The 24,342-nt window shown below is 44.4% G+C and overlaps 1 protein-coding gene across 2 annotated transcripts in view; it reads right to left on the bottom strand.

The window, feature by feature from the left end:
• Positions 1-23,915, bottom strand: part of ESRP2 (epithelial splicing regulatory protein 2) — a 63,262-nt gene extending 39,347 nt beyond the window's left edge. The window contains exons 1-3 of one of the 2 annotated variants that reach the window (XM_032230346.1): positions 23,741-23,915; positions 23,253-23,415; positions 22,010-22,138 (exon numbers count right to left, since the gene is read on the bottom strand). In XM_032230346.1, coding sequence (XP_032086237.1) covers positions 22,010-22,138; positions 23,253-23,393 — 270 coding nt within the window. In that variant the 5' untranslated portion in view covers positions 23,394-23,415; positions 23,741-23,915. The remainder of the gene's footprint in view (positions 1-22,009; positions 22,139-23,252; positions 23,416-23,740) is intronic. The other variant, XM_032230347.1, reaches the window with a different exon arrangement.
• Positions 23,916-24,342: the final 427 nt, after the last annotated feature.

Genomic DNA, 24,342 nt, shown 5'->3' with positions numbered 1-24,342 from the left:
GTAAGGACCCCTTTCCAGGGTTACAGGAGAAGACGGTCAACGGTTTTGAAGGCGGAAGAGGGCTTTATGCCCCAACGGCAGATAATGTGGCAGAACCATCTTCTAAGAGAAGGGAAACTCTGATTACAATCCTCCACTGCCTTGTGGTTACATCCACTACTGGAAAAGGTTCCAGGAGTCAACCTCGAGGCAAAATCCAGAGCTGGAATCCCGGAAGCAGTTCGTGACTGTGTACAAGCACGTTCTGCTAACTCCTGTGATGTAGCTGGAACCCATCGTATCGGCTCTGCCGTTCCATTGGACTATTTTAGCGATGTGGAGAGGGAGGATATGCTGCTTGGGTCACAGTCTATCCTCCATATTCATCTACCCAGGCCTCGTGCCCTGGAGAGGACACTCCAGCTTTACCTCTTTCCAGAGCATGATACCATCGTCTTTTGAGACTGAAGGATGCCAATGCCATGTTAGAAAGCAGTGGGGTTGGGGAGGAAGAGTGGGGAAAGAAAGAGAGGAGGGGGAGGAAGAGGAGGGGGAGTGAGGAGGAGGAAAACCTGGGTCCTTGGTACTCTCTGAGCTTGATGGTTTTCTTGCAGACATTTCATGACCCAAACTAGGTAACATCATCAGTGCTAGAAAGGACTGGGGTTGGGGAGGAGGAGAGGGAGGGAGGGAGGGAGGGAGGGAGGGAGGAAGAGAGGAGGGGGAGGAAGAGGAGGAAGACAATTGTGGGCTCCTTGAAAAACAACACAGCACAGAGAGCACCAAGAAACCCTCTCATACAGCTTCATAGTGAGATGGGAGATCAACCACCAAAAATTCCCTGGAGGTTGCCAGAGGAGAAAATTCAAAGGCCTCCCAGAAGTCAGCAAAGGGCACTGATGTCCTTTGTCCGTGAAGTCATCCCGAAGGGCTTTTGACTTGAGGCAGTCTTTCTTTCCCTATTGTTAAGCTCTGTTCAAGCAAGGAAAGAACCACCTAATCCCCATTCAGAGGCCAGTCCTGCTATTGTCAACAGCAAGTGCTTTCTTGCCATGGTCTGCCTTATGCCTTCCCTCTGACAGGCTCAATGCAGCCCAACCCTTGCAGTTAAGGGATCCCACAGTTAAGATTAAAAGACCCCCCTTCCCCAACTGGCACAGCTGCCCTTTTCCTGCCACCAGCCTCTTTCGTTCACCTGACAGGCTTCCTCGAGCGTTGCCTGCCAGCTTGGGAGCTCCTGGCGAGGTGGGCATGAGCTGCCCACTCATCACAGATACACAGAAGCAGTTTGGGGTGCTCCAGATTTTACCCACATTACACCTCTGTTGAACCCCCCCTCCCCAGGGGCAATCCGAGATGCTGGGTATCACCTTTAAAATCCTTGAATGTTACGGGGCCAGGCCATTTGCAGGAGCACCTTCTGCCAGTTGATTTTAGGTTTTTCTTTTAAATCCATTCTCTATTATTGTTATGGGACACGGTGGCTCAGTGGCTTAGATGCTGAGCTTGTCGATCAGAAAGATGGGCAGTTTGGCGGTTCGAATCCCTAGCGCCACTAACAGAGTGAGCTCCCGTCACTTGTCTCAACTTCTGCCAACCTAGCAGTTCAAAAGCACGTAAAAATGCAAGTAGGAAAATAGGAACCACTTTTTGTGGGAAGGTAACAGTGTTCCAAGCGCCTTCGGCATTTATTTATGCTGGCCACATGACCATGGAGATGTCTTCGGACAGTGCTGGCTCTTTGGCTTTGAAACAGAGATGAGCACCGCCCCCTAGAGTCGGGAATGACTAGCACATATGTGCAAGGGGAACCTTTATCTTTATACCAAATTTGGGTAGTGTTTGCCATGGCTATCCTCCTCAACAGACTGGTCCTCCTGATGTAAATCATATTCTGTATTTACAGAAAATCTTTTTATAGCCTTCCTTGACTAGCAACTTCCATGGGTTGAATCACAAGTTCCATTATTCCCCACATGTTGCTTTAGAAACATGGGAATTGCAGTCCAATATGTCTCTGGAGATTCTTGGTCATCCAAGTCATGGTTGTCCCAAAGATGCTTTTTTTCCCCAAGGCAACTGGACTTTCTGTTTTTTTCTTTGAAGACTTTTTGCTTCTCATCCAAGAAGGTACCATGTTTCCCTGAAAATAAGACAAGGCTTATTTCTGGGGCGATCTTATTATTTTTGAGGTGCAGGAAGCGGCAAGCGTGGTCACCTCATGTGTTGCAATATTTTTGGGGAGGGCATATTTTCAGGGAAACAGGGTACTTTAGCTCTGACAGGATTTTTATTCTTCTATTCCCCACCACCCAGTCAGAGCTGAAGAAGCTTCTTGTATGAAAAGTGAAATATCTCCAAAGAAAAACAAGAAAGTCCAGTTGTCTCTTGAAAAAATAACACCTTTGGTGCAATCCGGCGTGAAACTATAAAATGGCCAGACAGAAAGGTTGTTTTCTTGTATTTCACCATAAATCTCCACCAGGCAGAAATCTTCTAGGCACACTTAGCAAAGCTCCCTTAAGAGTTCTATTTCTTTTTTCAGAATTAACAAAGGGGCAGGATTCACTGGCTGCATAATTATCCCATTCCCCGGTCAACTTTTCGAACGAGTGTCAAACATCTAATATCAAATATTGAAAGACCTTTCTGAAAATGTAGACACTTGGTTATATTTGGGCCATTGGTTGTTATGAGAGCACTGGGTGAAGGATCCTTTCATTTTTTCCCCAGTCTCGTCCCTCTGTCTGTTTTTATCTTCTGTGGAGTTGGAGACAGGAGAAAAAGAAAATATCTTCTAAATCTATTTATCATTTCCTTTGTGGAAAGGGAGACTCTCTGCGCGAACCCAAGAGACAGCTTTGCAAAACATCATGGCCCCATAATAACCGGTTTGAAAGGGCTTTGCAGGACGTTACACAGAAACACATGCACTCACAGGCACAAAGCCTTTGTTGTACACTTCCCTGTTTGCCCGTGTCCTGTCCCTCCCCCCCTCCCCTCAAGGACAAGGTCTTGCAGCAACGCGATCTTTAGCACAGGCTCTATCGTATTGATTGCAAAGCACCGTCCTCCTGCCGTATTTACCCAACACTCTCCCACTGTTTGTAGTGCAAAGCTGAGCCAGTAAGGAGGGAAGTAGTAGACCATGTATAGACACTCCTTCTTCACAAAAGCATTAGGTCCCTGCCTTTAGGCACATATATTCATAGTACTCTTTAAGCCAGTCAAAGAAATATGGATCAAGATCGTAGTATCATAGAACCATAGAGCCATAGAACCATAATATCACAGAATCATAGTATCAATATCATAGAACCGTAGTATCATAGAATCATAGACCCATAGTATCACAGTGTCGCAGAAGCATAGAATCATAGTATCATAGAACTTTAGAACCCCAGAACTCTAGGACCCTAGAACATAGAACCCTAGAATATAGAATACTAGAACCACTGAACCCTAGAATATAGAACCATAGAGCCACAGAACTATAATATCATAGAACCATAGTATCACAGTGTCATAGAACTGTAGTATCATAGAATCATAGTATCATAGAAATGTAGAACCCTAGAACTCTACGACCCTAGAACAATAGAACGTAGAACTCTAGAATAGAGAATCCTAGAACCCTACAACACATAATCCTAGAACATAGAACCTTAGAGACAGAAACATAGAACCTTAGAGACAGAAACATAGAATCATAGAGCTGGAAGGGACTTTGGAGGTTTTCTAATTCAACCTCCTGCTCAAGGCAGGAGACCTTATACCATCCCAGTCAAATGGTTGTCCAGTTTATTCTATAACACCTCCTCGTACATTGAGGACTACCTGTACCCTAATCAAGAAATTACTGAGAAAACCACACCCTCACCAACACTAGCAGGGCAAGCTGCTGTATATAACCCTACACATATCACCACTGATGATGTTGCCTTGTTGGGTCATGAATCTCCTGCAAGCAAACCACCAAGTTCAAAGAGCAGCAAGGACTCTGCAATACTGTTCTTTCCTGTGTGGTTTGGCTAAGCCTGGATCTCAATAAAAAATAGCCATTGAACAACATGGTCAATGCAGCCCAAGACCACTAGTAGGTTGATGTGGTTGATCAGGTTCAGTTAGTTGGTCTCTTCTATTCCTAATAAATGGGATGCGGTGGCTCAGTGGCTAAGATGCTGAGCTTGTCGCTTAGAAGGTCGGCAGTTTGGCAGTTGGAATCCCTACCAGCGCATAATGGAGTGAGCTCACGTTACTTGTCTGAGCTTCTGCCAACCTAGCAGTTCGATTTGCTGGGAAGGAACAGCGTTCCGTGCACCTTCGGAGTTTAGTAATGCTGGCCACATGACCACAGAGACACCTTGGGACAATGCTGGCTCTTCAGCTTTGATACAGAGATGAGCACCGCCCCCTAGAGTTGGGAATGAGTAGCACATATATGTGAGGGGAACTTTTACCTTTATTCCTAATAATTCAAGGGACTTCCTACCATGGACAGAAGAGCTGTCCTTGAAAAAATCACTCCAGGAAGAATAGGGATTCTAGGTAGGGGATTATGGGGGTTACAGTAAATGAGATCATACATTTACATAATAATAATATATGTAATATTGATCCAGATTTAAAAGCACTTTCTCTCCATTTAAACAACTAATTCCCACAACACTGTCAAATTATCTATTAAGACTGTATTACTATTCTTCTTCTCATTGTTACTAGTTCCAAGCTCTTCCCACTTATGGCTATATCCATGTTGCTTGTATCTTTACAACTTATATTGTTTTTATTGTTTCCTAGTATGATTTGATTGCTTATTAGTATCCTATGACTATCACTAGTGGGTTGAGTTTTGGCATGTTGTTGATACCTGGATCATTGATTGAATTTTGTTTAAGGTAACACTCATTGACAGTCTCTTTTGTCTATTACTTATGTTTGCTGTCTCGACTCTGACACTGCCTGTTACACAAACCTAATTATACAATTGTGTGTGTAGGTGAGGGCGGGCTGAAGAGATTAGACTACAATTGTTCCTTCCAGCTCAGGGAGGGAAGGGGGAAGGGAAAGAGAAGGAAAGGCTGAGGGAAAGGAAAGGCAAGGAAAGGCTGAGGGAAAGGAAAGGCTAAAGGAAAGGCTGAGGGGCTGAGGGAAAGGAAAGGCTGAAGGAAAGGAAAGGCAAGGAAAGGAAAGGCAAGGAAAGGAAAGGCTGAGGGAAAGGAAAGGCTAAAGGAAAGGCTGAGGGGCTGAGGGAAAGGAAAGGCTGAGGGAAAGGAAAGGCTGAAGGAAAGGAAAGGCAAGGAAAGGAAAGGCTGAGGGGCTGAGGGAAAGGAAAAGCTGAGGGAAAGGAAAGGCTAAAGGAAAGGCTGAGAGGCTGAGGGAAAGGAAAAGCTGAGGGAAAGGAAAAGCTGAGGGAAAGGAAAAGCTGAGGGAAAGGAAAGGCTAAAGAAAAGGCTGAGGGAAAGGAAAGGAGAAAGAGAAAAGGGAAAGGAAAGTTTCCAATATCTAATAATCAACTTTAGGGTACCATCTGCCTGATCCAAGTAACCTACTTCCTACAAAAGAACTGGAGACATGGAATTTTGCCCAAACCAAATCAGGTTTCAAATCTAAAGAGAAGGAATCTAGCAGAGTCAGCATTCCTGCCTAATTTTTTTTCCTTAATTTTTTAAAATCTGAGCCAAGACAAAAAGCAAAAAATGCCAGAAAACAATTGCTCTTGCATTCGCCTTGACTTTTCAAAGAGTCGTGGCAAGTATCCCTTTTTTGTCCCTCTTCCCAAAACACCATAAAAATGGTTTTGCAAAGAGATTTGTGAGACCATGAAAAATAGGCAGAAGGGAAAACACACCCTCAGTACAGGAGGAAGAAGAAACAGGTTGTAGAACAGGTTTGCCCTGAAACAAAATTGCAACCTGTTAATCAGCTTGTTGGAATCTCAGAAGGAAACCATACACTATTCTGTTTTAAAACTTTGCATCTCTACTCCCCAACTGCCTGCCCATTTCCTACAGACTGAGCTGGTAATAGGAAAGCCCTCAGCTCTGATGGTTAGTGGTTAGTTGTTAGGGTAGGCGGGGAGGTGACCCTCTTCAAATCAACTGAGAGCCAAATTGCACATTTCTTCAATCACAGAGCCACATTCTTTCGACAACAGCAAACACATCTGGAATTCTCAGAGCATGTTCACAAAATGGCTGATGTGCTAGATAGGAATACTTGCCAAGAATTCACAAGGAGGCCAACTAGCAGGTTTCTCCCTCTTCCTCCTCCTCCTTCTTTCTCTCAAGGATATTTTCTACCAACTTGTCTGATTTCTGACCAGGTCGGCAGTCTTTCATTTTGGCTTCGGGAAATGAGAATATATGCAAAGCTTTGTTGAATGCATGAAATGAACATTAGGGTTGATAGTGGCTCTGTGCAGACTCAGACAGTGAGGAGGTTGGGGAGGAACATGGGCCAGTCCTGGAGTCTGGGGAAGGCTCTGATGAGGGCTCTGCATTGGAGGCAGAGTGGGGGCCAGAGCCGTATGCCAGTTATCAGCTGCCTGAGTCAGATACCAGTGAGGCAGACAAACAGCTGGGGCCTGTTCCCAGTGTGCACATGCACAGAGCTGCCAGATGAAGGGAACAGCTAAAGAGCAGAGGTTGACTTGGGAGTAAGGCCAGACAAGGAATGGCTTCTCCCAGAGGAAATAAAAGAGGAGTGGAGTTTGCAGGAGACTACTAGTTCGCTTAATTGGTTTGTGACTCTCCAAGACTCCTTGCCAGGTTTTGCAGATAACAACCTGTCAGCTCTCCAAGCCAGATAAGGTCTGTGACTGTAAATCCTCCCTGGAAAGACTTTGATGGATGTGATTGAGCAGAATTCACAGCAAATTAATAAAACGGGTTTTTGTCGGGACAAGGAGTTTGCTTCATGCTCTTGGGAAGCCTCAGTCAGAACAAAGCATGACCATTTCCCTTTACTTATTATTGATTAAAGAGGTTTTTTTATAAAAAAACATCAGGTAGTGCTTGGGCCTTGGAAAATGCTAAGAGGCAAATGCAACATAATCATCTGTTTCATAAATGGGATGATTATGGTGTTCATTCACAAGCTGATGTCTCCTATAAAAACCTCCATGAAATTGAACTCAAATGCTTTCTTGCTACAAACCCCCTTTTTCATTAAGAACCAGCCTGTCAGCCAACTCAGCTGTTTAATTAGTGATGCTGTAAACATTTAGTGTACACCAAATTTTGAAGGAAAGATGACAAATACTGCAGGTTAAGTAAAGAGAAATCATAATTAGAAGGTTTTGCTATGTATCCTTCTTTAGCATGGAAACATATCAAGACAACCTGTAAGACAAATACTTTTATATGTATTTGTGTGTGTGTGTGGTGTGTGGTGTGTGTGTGTGTGTGTGTGTATGTGAGAGGGAGGGAGGGAGAGAGAACAAGAGAGAGAGAACGAGAGAGAGAGACGAGAGAGAGAGAGAGAGAGAATGAGAGAGAGAGAAAGAGAGAGAGACAATGAGAGAGAGAGAATGAGAGAGAAAGAGAAAGAGAGAGAATGAGAGAGAACACACACAATTTTTTACTGTCTGTGACTCTTAAAGAATATTCAGGTATTTCTAATAGCCGAACCTAAAACTTTATTCCTTAGGCATAACAGCTCTGTAACATCTGAATGAAGCTAGTCTATCTTCCATTAATTTGTTTTTATTCTATCAATTACTTAAAATTACCTCCTTGCTTATAATGATAAAAATCGCTCCATTTTGTTTCACTTCAATTTTCCCAAATGCATTTTCCCCCTAAAGATAGAAACCTATAATTTCGTTGTTTTGTAAGCTGGGGATCAGTGATGACAAGTGTTAGGATTTCATCTTCCCTGAGGTTCTCAGGTAGTATCCAAGTTGCAACCAGACACCTGAGCCAAATCACTAAAACCTAACTTGGGTGCCTACAATCCTCTTTCATAGGACTGTGTATGTGTGACTATTTTTCCACTTCAACACTACCCATCATTACCTGATGGAACATTCTGGAAAACTCAAAGAAAGCATGTCATTTTGTGTTGGTTTAAGAGAAGGTCCTAATTTTGAACCTGCAGTATGTTTATCTCTTCCTTCTCCAGCCTGGTCCCACCTCTAAAGGTAAAGGTAAATGTTCCCACACACATGTGTGCTAGCCGTTCCTGACTCTAGGGGGCGGTGCTCATCTCAGTTTCAAAGCCAAAGAGCAAGCGCTGTCCAAAGATGTCTCTGTAGTCATGTGGCCGGCATGACTCAATGCCAAAGCATTTAGGAGTGCTGTTACCTTCCCACCAAAGGTGGTTCCTATTTTTCTACTTGCATTTTTTCTACATGCTTTCGAACTGCTAGTTTGGCAGAAGCTGGGACAAGTAACAGGAGCTCACTCCGTTATGCGGCACTAGGGATTCAAACTGCAGAACTGCTGATCTTTCTCATTGACAAGCTCAGTGTCTTAACCACTGAGCCACCATGTCCCTTGGTCCCACCTCTACAGGTGTTCTAATTCAATTCCTGTCATATTACAATAGCAGAGTTGGAAGGCACTTTAGAGGTCTTCTAGTCCAACCCCGTGCCTAGGCAGAAACCCTGTACCATTTCAGACAAATTTTCAACATCTTCTTAAAGACTTCCAGTGTTGGGGCATTCACAACTTCTGGAGGCAAGCTGTTCTACTGATTGATTGTTCTAACTGTCAGGAAATTTCTCCTCAGTTCTAAGTTGCTTCTCTCCTTGATTAGTTTCCACCCATTGCTTCTTCTTCAGGTGCTTTGGAGAATAGTTTGACTCCCTCTTCTTTGTGGTAGCCTCTGAGATATTGGAAGACTGCTATCATGTCTCCCCTATTCCTTCTTTTCATTAAACTAGACATACATAGTTCCTGCAACTGTTCCTCATATGCTTTAGCCGCTAGTCCCCTAATCGTCTTGGTTGCTCTTCTCTGCACTCTTTCCAGAGTCTCCACATCTCCACATCCAGAGCTGAGGTGGTGCAGTGGTTAGGGTGCAGTACTGCAGGCCACTTCAGCTGATTGTTATCTGCAGTTCAGCGGTTCTAATCTCACCGGCTCAAGGTTGACTCAGCCTTCCATCCTTCCGAGGTGGGTGAAATGAGGACCCAGACTGTCGGGGCAATATGCTGACTCTGTAAACTGCTTAGAGAGGGTTTGTTTCCTTGCCCCATTTCCCCCTTTAGAGCTATGCTTTGCTGCAGGTACCATGGTGACTATTAGATGAGTTGAAACTGGAAAAAAAGGAGGGACCGATGTGCTCAGAATGTCTTGCTATAATAAACACCACCTCTCACCTCAGCTATGCACACTAAAATCACAAAATATTGTGTGTGTTAGCAATAGCACTTACAGTATACACCGCTTCACAGTGTTTTATAGCTCTCTCTAAGTGGTTTACAGAGTCAGCCTATTGACCCTCAAAATCTGGGTCCTCATTTTACCAATCTCAGAAGGATGGAAGGCTGAGTCAACCTTGAACCATTCAGAATTGAACTGCTGGCAGTGAGCAGAGTTAGCCTGCAATACTGCATTCTAACCACGGCATAAATACGAACCAGTTGCCAAGCATTTGGATTTTGACCATATGATCATGGGGATGCTGCAAAGGTTGTAACTGTGAAAAATGGTCAGAAGTCACATTTTTTAGTGCTGTTGCAACTTTGAATGGTCACTTATTGAACTGATGTAAGTCGAGGACTACCTGTACTATTCCCTGTGCTCCCGAGGACCATCTTTCACTAATGCTATTGTCCCATGTCCAACATGAAAACATCAGCCTGGAAAGCATGACTGTGTGTGAGCACTTTCGCCCAACCACTCGTGAGAGTTCAGCTGTCATCCTAGTGGAATAACATGCAAGGGAAAATGGTTGACACTTGGTTCTTCGTTTTGCATTCCTAAACTCCACATCAGTCCCACAGGTACAGGCACACCTCTAAACATGCAGTTTAAAAACCAGAAATGAGCAATACTTATATCGAGTCCAACTGAAATGGTTTCAGAGAGCAAAATTCCAACATCTCCAGATGCCAAGAGCTTCAGTGGGAGAAAGCCAGGATGCTTTTTAAAAAGAAACTGGACAGCCATTTCTCTGAAATGATATCGGGTCTCCTGCTTGAACAGGGGGTTGGACTAGAAGACCTCCAAGGTCCCTTCCAACACTGTTAATTCTCTTATTCTGTTACTTAAAAGGTACAATGTTATCACAGACAAATCAAAAGCTCACTTGCTTTGGTAGCCTTTCAAACCCACGTCTTGTAATTATAATCAACGCCTAGGATTGCCTAGGATTGTCTACAATTGTACTATCTAGGATTGTCCACCGACTAGGCATTATGGCTGATTAAACCAGGGATGGGATTCAGCTGGTTTGGACCAGTTTGGGCAAACCGGATGCTAATTTTACATCTGCTTCATCAAACCGGTAGTTGAAAGGACTGGCTGGCCCCACCCACCCCACTCCTCCCCTGCCAGGAGTCTAAACATGGCGCATTTTGGATGCCAGGTAAGTGCAGAGGCTCCAGGAGGGTGAAAAACAGGCCTCCCTGAAGTTCCAGAAGTCCAGAAACAGGCCCGTTTCCAGTCTCCAGAGGGCCTCTGGAACACCTCCGGAACCTGGGGAGGATGAAAAATGGGCCTCTCGGAAGTTTTGAAGTATGAAAATGAGCCTGTTTCCGGCCTCTGGAGGAGGCCATTTTCGCCCTCCTGGAGGCTCAAGGAAAACCAGCGGAGCCTGGGGAGGGTGAAAATCCCCCCCCCCGCCATGGTGCAGGAGACCAGGTAGGCCACACCCACCCAGCAACCGGGCAAAGAACTGGCTGCTAAAAATTTTCAATCCCACCCCTGGATGTAACCCTTCGTCTGGGGAGGGCACCAGGCTGAGGAAGGAACAAAAAAAACCACCCACTTGAGAAACAAGAAAGGCATTCAACTTCCTCGGTATCTTCTTACATCCCCTGTAGCATCCTGACTTCCTCGTAGGAGGCAGAAAAGAGAGGTCTTGAACGAAAGAGGCCAGGCAGGTTGAGATGGTGCCATGCAGAAGATAAGCCTACAGAGCTCACTCAGTTCTGGGATTCCACATCACAGCCAAAGACCAGCCTCAATCCTTGACTCCTTAATTGGGGATTTACCTTGTTCATTTATTTACCTTATTCATGTAAAAAGCAATAACAAAACAGGAATGAACCCGAAAGAGAATGATGATAGAACGACAAACAGAAAAAAGCCAAATACATAGAACGTCCTGTAAAAGATGGGAGGGGGGGGGAATGCAACCAATAAAAATCCAGTATGTTACATAACCGTAAACATTTCCAATGCTGTCTGTATTTATCTAATTCAAATTAGATACTATTCAAGAACTTCTATAATTCTAATACGCTTTTATAACTAACATTCTCTTACTCAGGTTACTGTGTTTGAGTCATGCCCACCATGGTCACGGCCACACCCAGCAATCTGGCAGAGAACCAATTGCTAGCCTTTTGTAATCCCACTGGTGGACTAGAACTCACAGTCTCCTGGTTCCCAGGTTAGCACCTTCACCCCTAGACCAAACAGGTTCAAAACAAAAGCAAACAACTCTTGGCAATAGATACACAAGCTTTTACTCTTGCCAAAAGAAACCCAACAATATAAGGCTGTGTCCATATAGACAGCAGAAAGCAAACGAGATAAATAATTTTGTTTTTCCAGAAAAATCCTCTTCCCCAAAGAAGCATCTGTATGTTTGAATCTCTTTCATTCAGGATACTCCGTAAAACAGAGAGATCCACACCTTATTTTGAGAGCATAAAGCAACCGTGTTTTATATGCTGAGACATCCTCTAACAATGCTTCTGTCCTCACATCAACTCCTATTTTGAAACAGGTTTCCCTGTTTTCAATTATCCATCAACAGACAAGAAAATCCTTAGAGGGGATTACGAAAACCAGGGAGAATTAACTGACAACATTTAAATAAAATATACAAGCATCTTCACAGCCAGCTTGGAAATTCAGCAAGATCTCTAAATAAACATAGGTGCATGGATTCACTAGAAAACATTTCCAACAATGCAAAATAGAGACCAGCCATTTTCTATCACTCTACCAAATAGATTCCATAGAGATTCTCAGTCATCCAGGTTATGGTTGTCCCAAAGGTGCTTTTTCAGGAGGCAACTGGACTTCCTTGTTTTTTCTTTTGAAGTCGTTTCGTTTCTCATCCAAGAAGCTTCTTCAGCTCTGACAGGATGGGGAATGGAAGCTTTTATGGAAGGATTTTAAATCTCCAAGTGCTTCAACGACCCTCTAAAAGGATGCAGATTACCAGCTGTCTGCAAGGAGTATAAATCCTTCCATTCCCCACCATTATATCAGAGCTGAAGAAGCTTCTTGGGTGAGAAGCGAAATATCTTCAAAAGAATAAAATCAGGAAGTCCAGTGGCCTCCTGAAAAAAGCACCTTTGGGACAACCATGGCCTGGGTGACTGAGAATCTCTACAGATTTTTCGCTATACAATTTGGGATGAACACCCTTTGAGTGGTGTGGGAATAGGAATGGATTTCCAGAGAAAAATTGCAGACTACAGGAACCATTTGCACCACTCAGGTGACCCTGAGGACACAGACAAACCCTCAAGTGCTTCAATGACCCTCTGAAAGGATGCAAATGATCAGATGTCTGCAAGGAATATAAATCCTTCCATTCCCCACCATTCTGTCAGAGCTGAAAAAGCTTCTTGGATGAGAAGTGAAATGTCTTCAAAGGAATAAAGCAAGGAAGTCCAGTTGCCTTCTTGAAAAAGTACCAATACATTCCTAGACAGATGATTTATCTGACCTCAGTGAAGAAAAACAATGAAAGACAATCAGCTTCGCACTGCCTTGCATAAATCAAACTGCCTTTACTACTACTTCTCAATATTCCACATAAATCTGTCTCGTATAGTAAGGCGACCTATTCTGATTGTGACCTTCGTCTGTGTGGCACCTTTTCTGGCGATCACTGAATAATAGTAACTCCATACAGGTAGTTCTCTACTTACAACCAGCCGCTTATCAATTTTTTGAGGTTACATCACCACTGAAAAAAATTGCTTATGACCTTTCCCTGCACGGCCTAGCCACAGGATCAAAATACATGCGTTTATAGCAACGGACATGTGTTTATCATGGTTGCAGCTCCCTGGAATTATGCAATTTCCATTTGCAACTTTCCCAGCTGGCTTTTGATAAGCAAAGTCCATTTGGAAGGGGTGGGGAATCTAGAATTTACCTAACAATCATTGAGTCGCTTAATACAGAGGTGTCAAACTCAAGGCCCCGGGGACCAGATCTGTCCTGCGGGGTGCTTAGATATGGCCCATGGGGCTGACCTGGAAACAGTGAAGGACCAGCCGTGGTGCCTCTGCCAGCAAAAATGGAGGCAATTGCAGCTGAAAACGGAGCTCATGAGGGCTGCACCCGGACTCCGTTTTCGCTGGCAGAGGGTTGCAGCTAGAAACGGAACTCGGGAGCCTGTTTTCTCTGGCGAAGCGCTCGAGCCACCACAGGCGCCCCTGACATGTGATGTCGAGCTGACCATGCCCACCGTGGCCAGCCTCCCCCCAGGTCAAACACAACCCTGAAGTGGCCCTCAATGAAATCAAATTTGACTCCCCCCCTGAATTAATAACTGTAGCGGTTCACTTAATAACCATGCCCCCCCCCCAAAAAGAAGGCACAAATTTGGGCACAGTTCATTTCACAGCTGCTTAGCTTAGCGCTGGAAATCCTGGTCACAGTTGTGACCTTAATGGAGTACCTGTACGATCTAATAAAAACAAAGAAATATGTTTGCAAGCCTTCCGACGGTGCACTCCAATGGATACTTTTGCAGATCAAAATGTTTACGGTATTTCCGAAGGAGCCGCGTGTTTACACTGTAAAGTATACAATGTCACTCCCATTGTTCAGGTTAACAAATTCCACACAAACCCTGGCTTCCTTCACCAGGACAAAGAGCAATCTGCTAGCCATGTGCAAAGGGTGAGGTTCATTTGACTGCTTTTCCTTAAGTCCGCCCAAGATTTGCTCACCTGAACAGTCTTTCCCCTTTCTAAACCCATGCCTGCAGGAGCAGCCTGTCAGGCCTGGAAGCCATCTTTTGCCTTGGGGGCCTTCCGGCCTGCTGTAGGAAAATGGGAGGGTGGATTATTTGGCATATGGGAGAGATATATAGTCAAAATAACATTCCTTTCTCAGAGAGTCAAGGGCACCTTGCCCTGCACCTGGAGTGGTGTGACTGGGAGGCATCTACAGTTTTGGATGGTGCCTGATTGGGCCATGTGATGGGCCATGTGGGAGTTGGGCAGGGATTTGGACTTTCATTTGACTGAGGAAAACCTGGAAACTTTCAGATTCAGCTTTTCCCAGATGTGCCAATATGACATTTTTTCTTGTGACTAGAATTTTGATTTTAATCCCCAGTGTTAATCTCTTTATAGGACAGGGTCTTCTGATGGAGGGGGTGGCCTGTCAGACTTGGAAGCCATCTATTGCCTTATGCCTTCCGGCCTGCCACATTTACTGCTGTGAGAAAATGGGAGGGGGGATTACTTGGCGGTATGGGAGAGATATATAGTCAAAATAACATTCCTTTCTCAGAGAGTCAAGGACATCTTGCCCTGCACTTGGAGTGGTGTGACTGGGTGGTCTCTCCAATTGGGACAGGGTCTGATTGGGCCATGTGACGGACATGCGGGGGCTGGGCAGGGACTTGAACTTTCACTTAGGTGGAGAAAACCTTGAAGCTTTCAGATTCATGTTTTCCCAGATGTGCCAATATGACATCTCTAATAAAATGGAACTTTGAGGAACTTCAAACCTTGGAGTCCTCTTTCATTGGGGGTGTTTTTTGAAACCCTGACACAGACATTGTTATGATACCTGTCATTTCTCCATCCAAAGTCATGCATTGTGTATTTGGTCTTTTGCGGGACCCTGGCCAAGAACAATGTCTATGGAAATTCTCAGCCATCCAGGTCCTGCTTGTCCCAAAGGTGCTTATTTTCCCAAGAGGCAGCTGGACTCAAGAAAGCCCAGTTGCCTTTTGAAAAAAAAAAGCACCTTTGGGACTTGCCAAGAATAATAACATTCCTTGAAAAGCGGGGATCCTTGGTGCTCTCTGAACTGGCCTATTTTTGGCTCTTTTACAAACCTTTCATTATATTCTCTAGCAGAGAGCAAACCCCGCTCCCTTCTAGCCCTGACGATGTTACCTAGTTGGGTAATGAAATGTCTGCAAGAAAACCACCAAATTCAGAGAACCTCAAGGACTCCACGGTTCAACCCTGAGCTACAAATATTCTCTTCTGTCGATATTCCTGAAAGCTGTCCTTACTTTAGCATGCCCAAGTATCCTAAACCAGCCGATTCTGTCCTACAGACCTGGCAAAAATCTCTTGGAAAGGGTCAAGAACCACTTGGTTTCTACCAGAAAACAGATGGCCTTGAATCATCTTGGCGTACATATCAAATTATACCGAAAGACACAGAATAATCGAGTTGGAAGGGCCCTTGTAGGTCATCTAGTCCAACCCCCCCCCAAAGCAGGAGACCCTACACCATTTCAGACAGATGGCAGTCCAGTCTCTTCTTGAAAGCTTCCTGTGACAAAGCTCCCCCAGTGATCAGAGAGTTTGGTTTTTGGCTTAGCATGTGAATCCAGCAATCTGGTTTGAAAATCATGACCCATTAATGGAACGATTTGTCAATCGCTGGCTTATTCAACGAGCTAGGTTTAAGAACTTAGATGGGTGAACTCAGTCACTGCAAGCTTACAAAACAAGGGGCCAGAGAAGGCAAGCTTTTCAAAGTCTCTTTCTATGGGGAGGGGGGATGATTTACGGTTTGTGATTTTCATCATGCATTAATTAACTTATTCACTGGGGTTTCTCCGGTGCAGTACACTTGTTTTTTAAAACTGTAGCTTAATTTAATTTGTGTACCCAGCCAACTGTGGCTTTTCCCATTATTCACGATTACAACAATCAGTGACTTGGTACAGCGAGCAAAAGCGGGCAAAATCTGCAAAACCCAAGTTGCAATTGGCGAAAACAGGGTACTGTAAAAGTATCGAAGATAATTACAGTGTGTTGCTTAAGAAGTGTGACTGGGAGGGAGGGATGGGAGACAGAAGAAACGGCAAAGTCTATTTAAGCTGCTTCAGCTGTCTTTGGTTGTAAAACGCAGGGCAAGATCTAACTTGCAGCCCGAATACTCATTTTGGAATAATTTCCAAACCACCAAAACTCACTTTGCAGTCTTAACTGGTTTTTCGTGAAGTTTATCCAACTGGAGAGTGAAAGAATAGAAACATATCATATCTAATGGCTCCCCCCCCCCCTTCAACACTACTTCAGCTTTTCCAGAGGCTTCTGTTCGCCTATAATTAAGGATGAATCAGCTCAGCATGGAGAAGGGGAAAAAAAAACACCCAGCAGCCTTGAAACAAAACGGCACTTTCAACTCTATTTTCCAGGCAGATACTTGTCAAAGAAACAGCAGTCTAGTAACCCGTTTTACCTCCTCAGCAAACACACTCAGAGGAGATTCAAAGGAGATACAAAAAAAAAAAAACCCACCCAACCCACATTCAACAAAGCTTTGAAATTGCATTTATCTACTTTCAATTTTTTCCCCTCCGGTTTCCAACCCAAGCTCGGAGAGATACATAGGAAGAAAAAGGATGAGAAAATATTTACATTCACGTGTAAATAGCCGAGCTATTCCTCGTGTCTATAGTAACACATAGAAAAAGAGCAATCTTATCCTGCAAGGACACCAGAAAGAAAAGTACTGGACATGCTCATGTGTTGTTCAAAGCCAAAACAGACCAATCACGTGCTATTCTGCCAAGCATGCAATCCAACTTCCTAAAAATCTAGGTCAGCCTTCTTGCGCCTGGGATCTCCTACATGGGTAAGATTGACTGAATTGGATTTGTACAGCCATCCATCTCATGCACATGTATAATAAACACAATCCATAAAAACCATTGAAAGCAACCAATTTAAATTAAAAAGATGACCAAAAACAAGATGGTGGAAAAGCATACAAAAGAATATTCAATTAACAATAAAGGAGGCTACTTGTAGCTCAGGGTTGAAATGAGAAGTCCATGCAGTGGTGGGTTCCGGATCCTGGTGCAACCAGTATGGTGCAACGGGGCCCAGTGTCTCCCACATGCACACAGCTCGCACATGCGTCCTTACCGCCACAACACCTCTGTGACACCTCCGTGATGCTCCAGCTGCTCGGCGGAGCATCGCGCAGGCACCGAGCACTCCATGTGCATGCACGGAAGTGCCGAAGAGCTCAAATACAGGTAAGGAGCTCAGGCAGGCAGGTGGGCCCTCTGGAGCACTGTACCAGAATGGTACCTGGTGCTTCTGGCAGGCACCGGTATGCCCTTACCGGGACGTACTGCCTGCAACTCACCACTGGGTCCATGGTTCTCTCTGAGCTTGGTTGTTTTCTTGCAGACATTTCATGACCCAACTAGGTAACGTCATCAGGGCTAGTCCTGATAGCAGTGATTATGTCACCTAATTTGGGTCATAAAACATCTATAAGAAGACAACCAAACTCAGAGAGCACCAAGGACCCCTCATATTCAATTAATTACCATATAACCACTTAGCCAACTTAAAACCCTGTTTTAAGGGCCAGATTAGCACCTCCACTATGCTTATTGGGGGATTATGAAAAATATCATCTGGCACTTCTGAATGGCACTCCACAGTCCTCTATTTAGTTTGCTTTTCTTGTATTGTAATATAGTAAGTTCTAGCCCCTGTGAAGGTTAAGACAAAGAGTAAAGTTACTAAATTAGCGTAACAGCTGGAGTATCATAGCTGGATGCCCTTGGTGGCCTTGTTACCAAGAACTGTTTGGAGACACAAATGGGAAGAAAACATTTCATACAGAATATATACAGAATAACAGAATTGGAAGGGACCTTGGAGGACTGCTAGTCCACCAACCTGTTCAATCAGAAGACCCTATACCATTTCAGACAGATGGCTGTCTAATCTTTTCTTTAAGACCTTAAAAGCGAAGGAACACCCAACAAATTCTATAGACAAGCTCTGAACGCAAGACATATCAACCAACATGTCATATTGCCAGGAAAACAATAGAATAGGATCCCAATCATAAAAAAATATACCCATTTTGGCATCTTAACAATCATCTTGCTTTTTTCAGAATGTTATGGTACAATTATGAAAATAATGTCGATAACTATGACATACAACATTATGTATTTAAAAGAGAGTATAAATGTATGATTAAGAGAATATTGGTTATAATCAGGGTGTATAAAACTATATCTACTCAAAAAGGACTAGATACAGCTAGTACACTGCCACTGCAAAACTGGAAATGGGATGTATTATAAAGGAAAATGTACATAGTTATTTAAAGAAATATCTTGCATTTTTCCTATCGGTCTTCATTTAGTTTTCTGAAAGAGAATTTGCTTTTGATTTTTTTTTTCCAAAGTAGAAAAGAGGATTTCAGAGAAACTCTCCAAGACAGAGGGCAGGAACTTTGCATCTATTTAATCCCAAAGTAGCCAGAGGGGCTTATGTTTTTTTGTTTGTTTTTGTTTTTGTTTTTGTTTTGAAACAATCTTCTCTTCAATTATGTGAAACACCAAGGAAGGAATTTCTTCCTCCTGGGTAAGATGGCTACTGCAAGGAGAGTTTTCTCTTTGAGAAATTAAAGATAAAGGTTCCCCTTGCACATATGTGCTAGTCATTCCTGACTCTAGGGAGCGGTGCTCATCTCTGCTTCAAAGCTGAAGAGCCAGCTCTGTCCGAAGACGTCTCCATGGTCATGTGGCCGGCATGACTCAATACTGAAGGTGCATGGAACACTGTTACCTTCCCACCAAAGATGGTTCCTATTTTTCTACTTGCATTTTTTACATTCTTTCAATAGGTTGGCAGAAGCTGGGACAAGTAACAGGAGCTCACTCCGTTACGTGGCGCTATTGATTCGAGCCACCAAATTGCCGACCATTCTGATTGACAAGCTCAGCATCTTAGCCACTGAGCCACCGTGTCCTTCTAATAATTTAATTTTAGAAATTACTGGATAATTATTAGGCAAGTTCCTTGGCAGGATTCAGATAAACGGTGAAAAAGAACTAGGTGAAGAATTTGGTTGAGAATTTTGAAATCTATGCTCAGCTCCAGAATTACTTCTCCAAGCCTCATGGAAGCTTTACGAAGCCAGAGTTAAGTCCTAGAATTTGTTTTCAATGCCAGGAATCATCTATAGATCAACAAAGAATCAACCAGAAACATAAAGTTCTTAACCTAAAACCATTCATTTAGTTACAATGGCACTGAAAACCTATGACTCTTTTTCACCCTTACCAGCATTGCAACTTCCCTATGGCCATGTGATCACTGCTTGGCAACTGGCATGTACTTAGGACGGTTGAACTGTCATGTGATTCCCCTTTTGCGACCTTCCGACAAGCAAAGTCAATGGGGAAGCCGGAGCCACTTAACAACTGTGTGACTAACTTAAGAACAGTGGGGATTCACTCAATGTGGCAAGAAAGGTTGTCAAATGGGACAACATTCATTGAACAACTGTCTTGCTTATCGACAGACATTTTGGGCTCTATTGTGGCCCTTAAATCGAGGACGACCTCAATCTGAAATAGAGAACAAGAGGAGACAGCCTCCAATTTGGAATCCAATGGGATGCGATGTTCCCTTCTTTCCCCATTGTGGTTCAGAAACAGGAATCTCCTCACCCTCCCACCCAAAGATGTTGGCATGATACCTGTCATTTCTCCATCCAAAGTCATGCATTGGTCTTGTGTGGGACCCTGGCCAAGAACAATGTCTATGGAGATTCTCAGCCATCCAGGTCCTGGTTGTCCCAAAGGTGCTTATTTTCCCAAGAGGCAGCTGGACTCAAGAAAGCCCAGTTGCCTCTTGGAAAAAAAAGCACCTTTGGGACTTGCCAAGAATAACAACATTCCTTGAAAAGCGGGGAGTCCTTGGTGCTCTCTGAGCTGGCCTGTTTTTGGCTCTTTTGCAAACCTTTCATCATATTCTCTAGCAGAGAGCAAACCCCGCTCCCTTCTAGCCCTGATGATGTTACCTAGTTGTGTAACGAAATGTCTGCAAGAAAACCACCAAATTCAGAGAACCTCAAGGACTCCACAGTTCAACCCTGAGCTACAAATATTCTCTTCTGTCGATATTCCTGAAAGGTGTCCTTACATTGTTGTTCAGGAACAGGAATCTTCTCACCTTCCCACCCAAAGAAGCATAATCCAAGACATCATGGGTACCAAAATTTCCCCAAAGTTGGGATGATTATCCTCAGGAACAGATGCCATCTCCAAAGGCTTTTGATCTGCTTTCTCATGTTCAATGCGATTGGGGGATGTAGATTACTTGTAGAGGAATGCAGGGATGATCTGTCCTTGAGGACTGGGGAAGGGGTGTAAAACAGCTACTCTCAGTCCTGGGAAAATGGGAGGCGTGAACAAGAATTTTGGAATCGCCTTGGCCTTGATTCAATTTGGAGACACTGAGTGCCGAAATGGGAGCACACACTGGGGGGCGGGGGGTACCGGAAACCGGAAGAGCAGCTCCCTGACGTGCATGCACACACCTGGGAGCTGAGCTTCTGGTTTCCAGTGCACATGCACACACAAAGACCAGCTGGTGTGCTGGAAACCAGAAGCTCAGTTTCCCAGCACACACGTGTCCCAGGAAGCTGGTTTCCAATGCTCCCATATGCGCGAAGACCAGCTGGCTGGTGCGCATCGGAACCCGGAAGAGCAGTGGGCGATGGCTGATGTGCCCAGAGAGATGGCTCCGTGTGTCACTTCTGGCATGTATGCCATAGATTCACCATCACGGAGCTAGATCCTGCACATGTGCAGGTGAAGCTTTGCCCACTCACCCGTTGCCCATGCAGCCCGGTTCCTAACAGGCCACGGACCGGTACTGGTCCCAGGGTGTTGGACCTCTGCTGTAAAGGATGCTAAAGTTCTGCCCCATGTTTCAGAAGTTTATTAAAATTCTCGAGAGTTTCCAAACCGAACAGCAACACACAACATATCTAAAAACTTTTGAATTTGCACATGCAGATTTGTCCCGGTGTTCAACGTTAAGCAACAAATATAGATATTAATCTACATCTAAATGGGCCAACATGAATTTGCTAACTGAAAGTTTCAGTCATAATTATTCTCGGCAATGACTTAGGACATCCAAGTTTTTAACATAGCTCATACCTTGGATTACATTCATACATAATGGCAAGCCAGATTAAAAAAAAAAAAAGTTCTCTGGACAACTCATAAAGGTGTGGCTGACAGGTAACACAAACTGAATGGTTGACAGGAAACACAAAGAGAGCTGGTACATATCAGACAGACAACAAAGAGACACCTCCCTAGGATGATGAAAGATTGGGCACAGGGTGGGTAAACCAGTCATTTATAATGAGAGTGAGATGTTTTATCTACTGACTATCCTCACATCTGCACTTTCTTACTCTACCAAGTTCCAGCACTCATCTCTGGCCAACAAAGCACTATCAACCATGATCATTTCACACCACTAAATCAACAAATGTTGCATTTATTTTAACCATGTTTACTGATGCCGAGTAAACTTCAGTGGCTTCCCTTCACAAACCCTGGCTTAACTGCGACTCAGATCGGCTGCAAAGGCCAAGAAAGGGTTCAAAAGGAGCAAAAGCAAACAGCTTCAGGTGCTGGGTGAACTCAGCCACTGCAGGCCACCATCCAAGGTGGCCGCACACGTGGCAGAGATGGTGCCCAGCCTCGGTTGCAGAACAAACACGCTTTACTCGACAAGGGGCGAAGCACTGGGTCGCTTGACCAATTTTCAAAGCAGAAGGCCTTCCTGTTTGCTCGATTGCATCAGTTGGAACCCTGCTCCCTGCATTCACAAGCGAACCCTCACCTGTTGGAGGACGCGATCCAGAGGCTCCGCTTTGGCCAAACTCTCGGGGGTTAACCCTGTCAGTTCTCGGCAGGGCTCACTCAGCTCCAAATTGTCTGCCTTCACCAGGCATTTGTGCAGCGTCCCTACCTGAAAATGTTTAACAAAGAAGGCAGAGGGGGAGGGGGAAGGGGGGAAGGGGAAAAAAAAGAAAAGTAAAACGCCAGGAACTGGATGGAGGGAGCGACTTGTAAAAAAAATAAAATAAAGTGTATTAAAAGGTGGTTGGAACCACAGCTGGCTCCCGTTGAAAATGGGAAAGGGATGGCTGGAGATGCAGTTGCTAATTTTGCAAACTTCCCATCTCGGTTTCCCCTCTGGGCTTTTTGCCTTTTCAAGGAGATTCACAGCCTTCCCATAAAAATATAAGAGATTATTTTTGAAGAGACCCAGCTGCAATTCTTGCATCATTCCAATGAGGAGTGGAGGAATAAAATCAGGTCGATCCCATCATTATGAATTCGATTTAGAGATCTCGGGTGGGGGGGGGGACACACAGCCCTTGAACCTCCCCTCTTGTTTTCTTTTCAAATTATTCATTTGAAATTCACTTTGGAATGGGCCGGGGGTGGGGGGGGGAGGAAGAAAGTCAACATAGGGATTTCATTGGACTGACTTCTTCTGGGTTGCATAAAACAGGTTTCCCTCCCACTCACTCCGGTTTAATTCCCGTATCAAGCGACAGGTTTCCCAAGCAAACATGCAGGCCTGATTTCAAACACAGAAACACAAAAAGGTACATATCCAATATCCCAAACATGGTTAAAAGGCCGTTTGTTTGTTTGTTTGTTTTACAAGAAGCAAGGGCCCTTAAGAGTCCCTCAAACATGAAAATGCTTCTATGGACCCCAGAATATGGAGCTGGGCGAAGACTTCGTTCTTTTTGTAAAGTCTGGAATTGACTCTCCTAGTCAATTTCAAGGGAAATTTTGAACCCAGGTTTAATTTTGAACTGAGCCTTGTCCAGACTTAATAGTGTCTCCCTGCTTTCTCCCAACCCGCCAGCCCCCCCACCCCCACCCCCAAGCCAAGTTTGGGGGAGGAGAGCAAAGCTCATTCCAGCCCTGGATATGTTTGCTCAGATATAGAAATCCCCCTCAGGTGGTTGAATGAGAGAGAAGAGGTTTTTCCTCTGTTAAAGTGGTTTCGCCTCTCCTTTTGCAAATTGCCCAACGGGTGTACGGAAGAGTTTGGGAAGTCATACCTTCTTGCTGGGAAGATCCACAACTTGCCACACCAACAGAATTAGTTCCCTCTCATCCGACCCCAGCTTAGCCCCATTTCCACCAGCGGATGCCCCAAACAAGACCACCAAACAGTCACTGTGCGGAGAAGAAGCCGTCATGACCACAGAAGGGGGGGAAGAGCTACAATCAAAAGCAGAGGTAAAGGAGAGGAGGAAAAAAAGGAGGAGGAAGAGAGAAGGGAGAGAGAGAGAAAAAAGAACAAAAAATAAATAAAAGAAAAGGAGAGAGAGAAAGAGAGAGAGAGAGAAAGAGAAAAAGTATAAAACAAGCCAAACACAAAAACTTACAAATAAAGGGCACCCCCATTCCCCAAGTGATCAAAGGGAAGATATAAAAAAGTCACTCTCAGAAAAGCCAGAACTATGGGGAAAGGGAACAGGGGAAAGGTAGCTAAGATTCAAATAACATTTAATAAAAGGGGGAAAATATCTGTTTGCTGTTGTACCTGTATTTTAGGTGAGCTCTTTCTCCCCAGCTCTAACTGGGGGATAAAATTTAACAGGCAGTCCGTTTGTCTCCCTCTGACATCATGGCAGGATCCCAGCCTAGGTTTAAAAAAAAAATCTTTTTTTTCCTCGCTCTCTTTTTCCTAAGTTACCTGCCCCTCGGTGAAAGCACATGACCTGAGTCAATTTCCCAATAGGCAAAGCCATTGGGCCTGCAGGAAAGGTGGAGGTGGGACCTGCAGCCAAATCCACGCCCAGTTGAGTCTACCTGATTGGGTTTGTGTATGTTTGGTTGGTTGGGAGGGAGGGAGGGAAGCAGAGAGATCAGGAGGGAAACTCCCTTTCTCAATTTTAACTTTAATTTCAGGAAGTGCCTTAACCTGTTCTGGTTTTTTTTACCCCTCCCACCCTTTCTCTCTCTCTCTCTCTCTCTCTCTCCTCTATTTCAGGAGTCCTTTATCAGCAAGCGGAATGCAGGTCTCCTAGCCACAATTAGGTCCAAAATACACAAGGAGCCTCCCAGGACAGCTGCTTCCAAAGATTTCTGGCTCCAAATATTTTGCGTTTGGCTTCCCCATCTGGTCACCTGCCCATTGAAGTC

The sequence above is a fragment of the Thamnophis elegans genome, chromosome 14, assembly GCF_009769535.1.
Source record: "Thamnophis elegans isolate rThaEle1 chromosome 14, rThaEle1.pri, whole genome shotgun sequence".
Classification (NCBI taxonomy): domain Eukaryota; kingdom Metazoa; phylum Chordata; class Lepidosauria; order Squamata; family Colubridae; genus Thamnophis; species Thamnophis elegans.
This window is presented reverse-complemented; position numbering and strand designations above follow the sequence as displayed.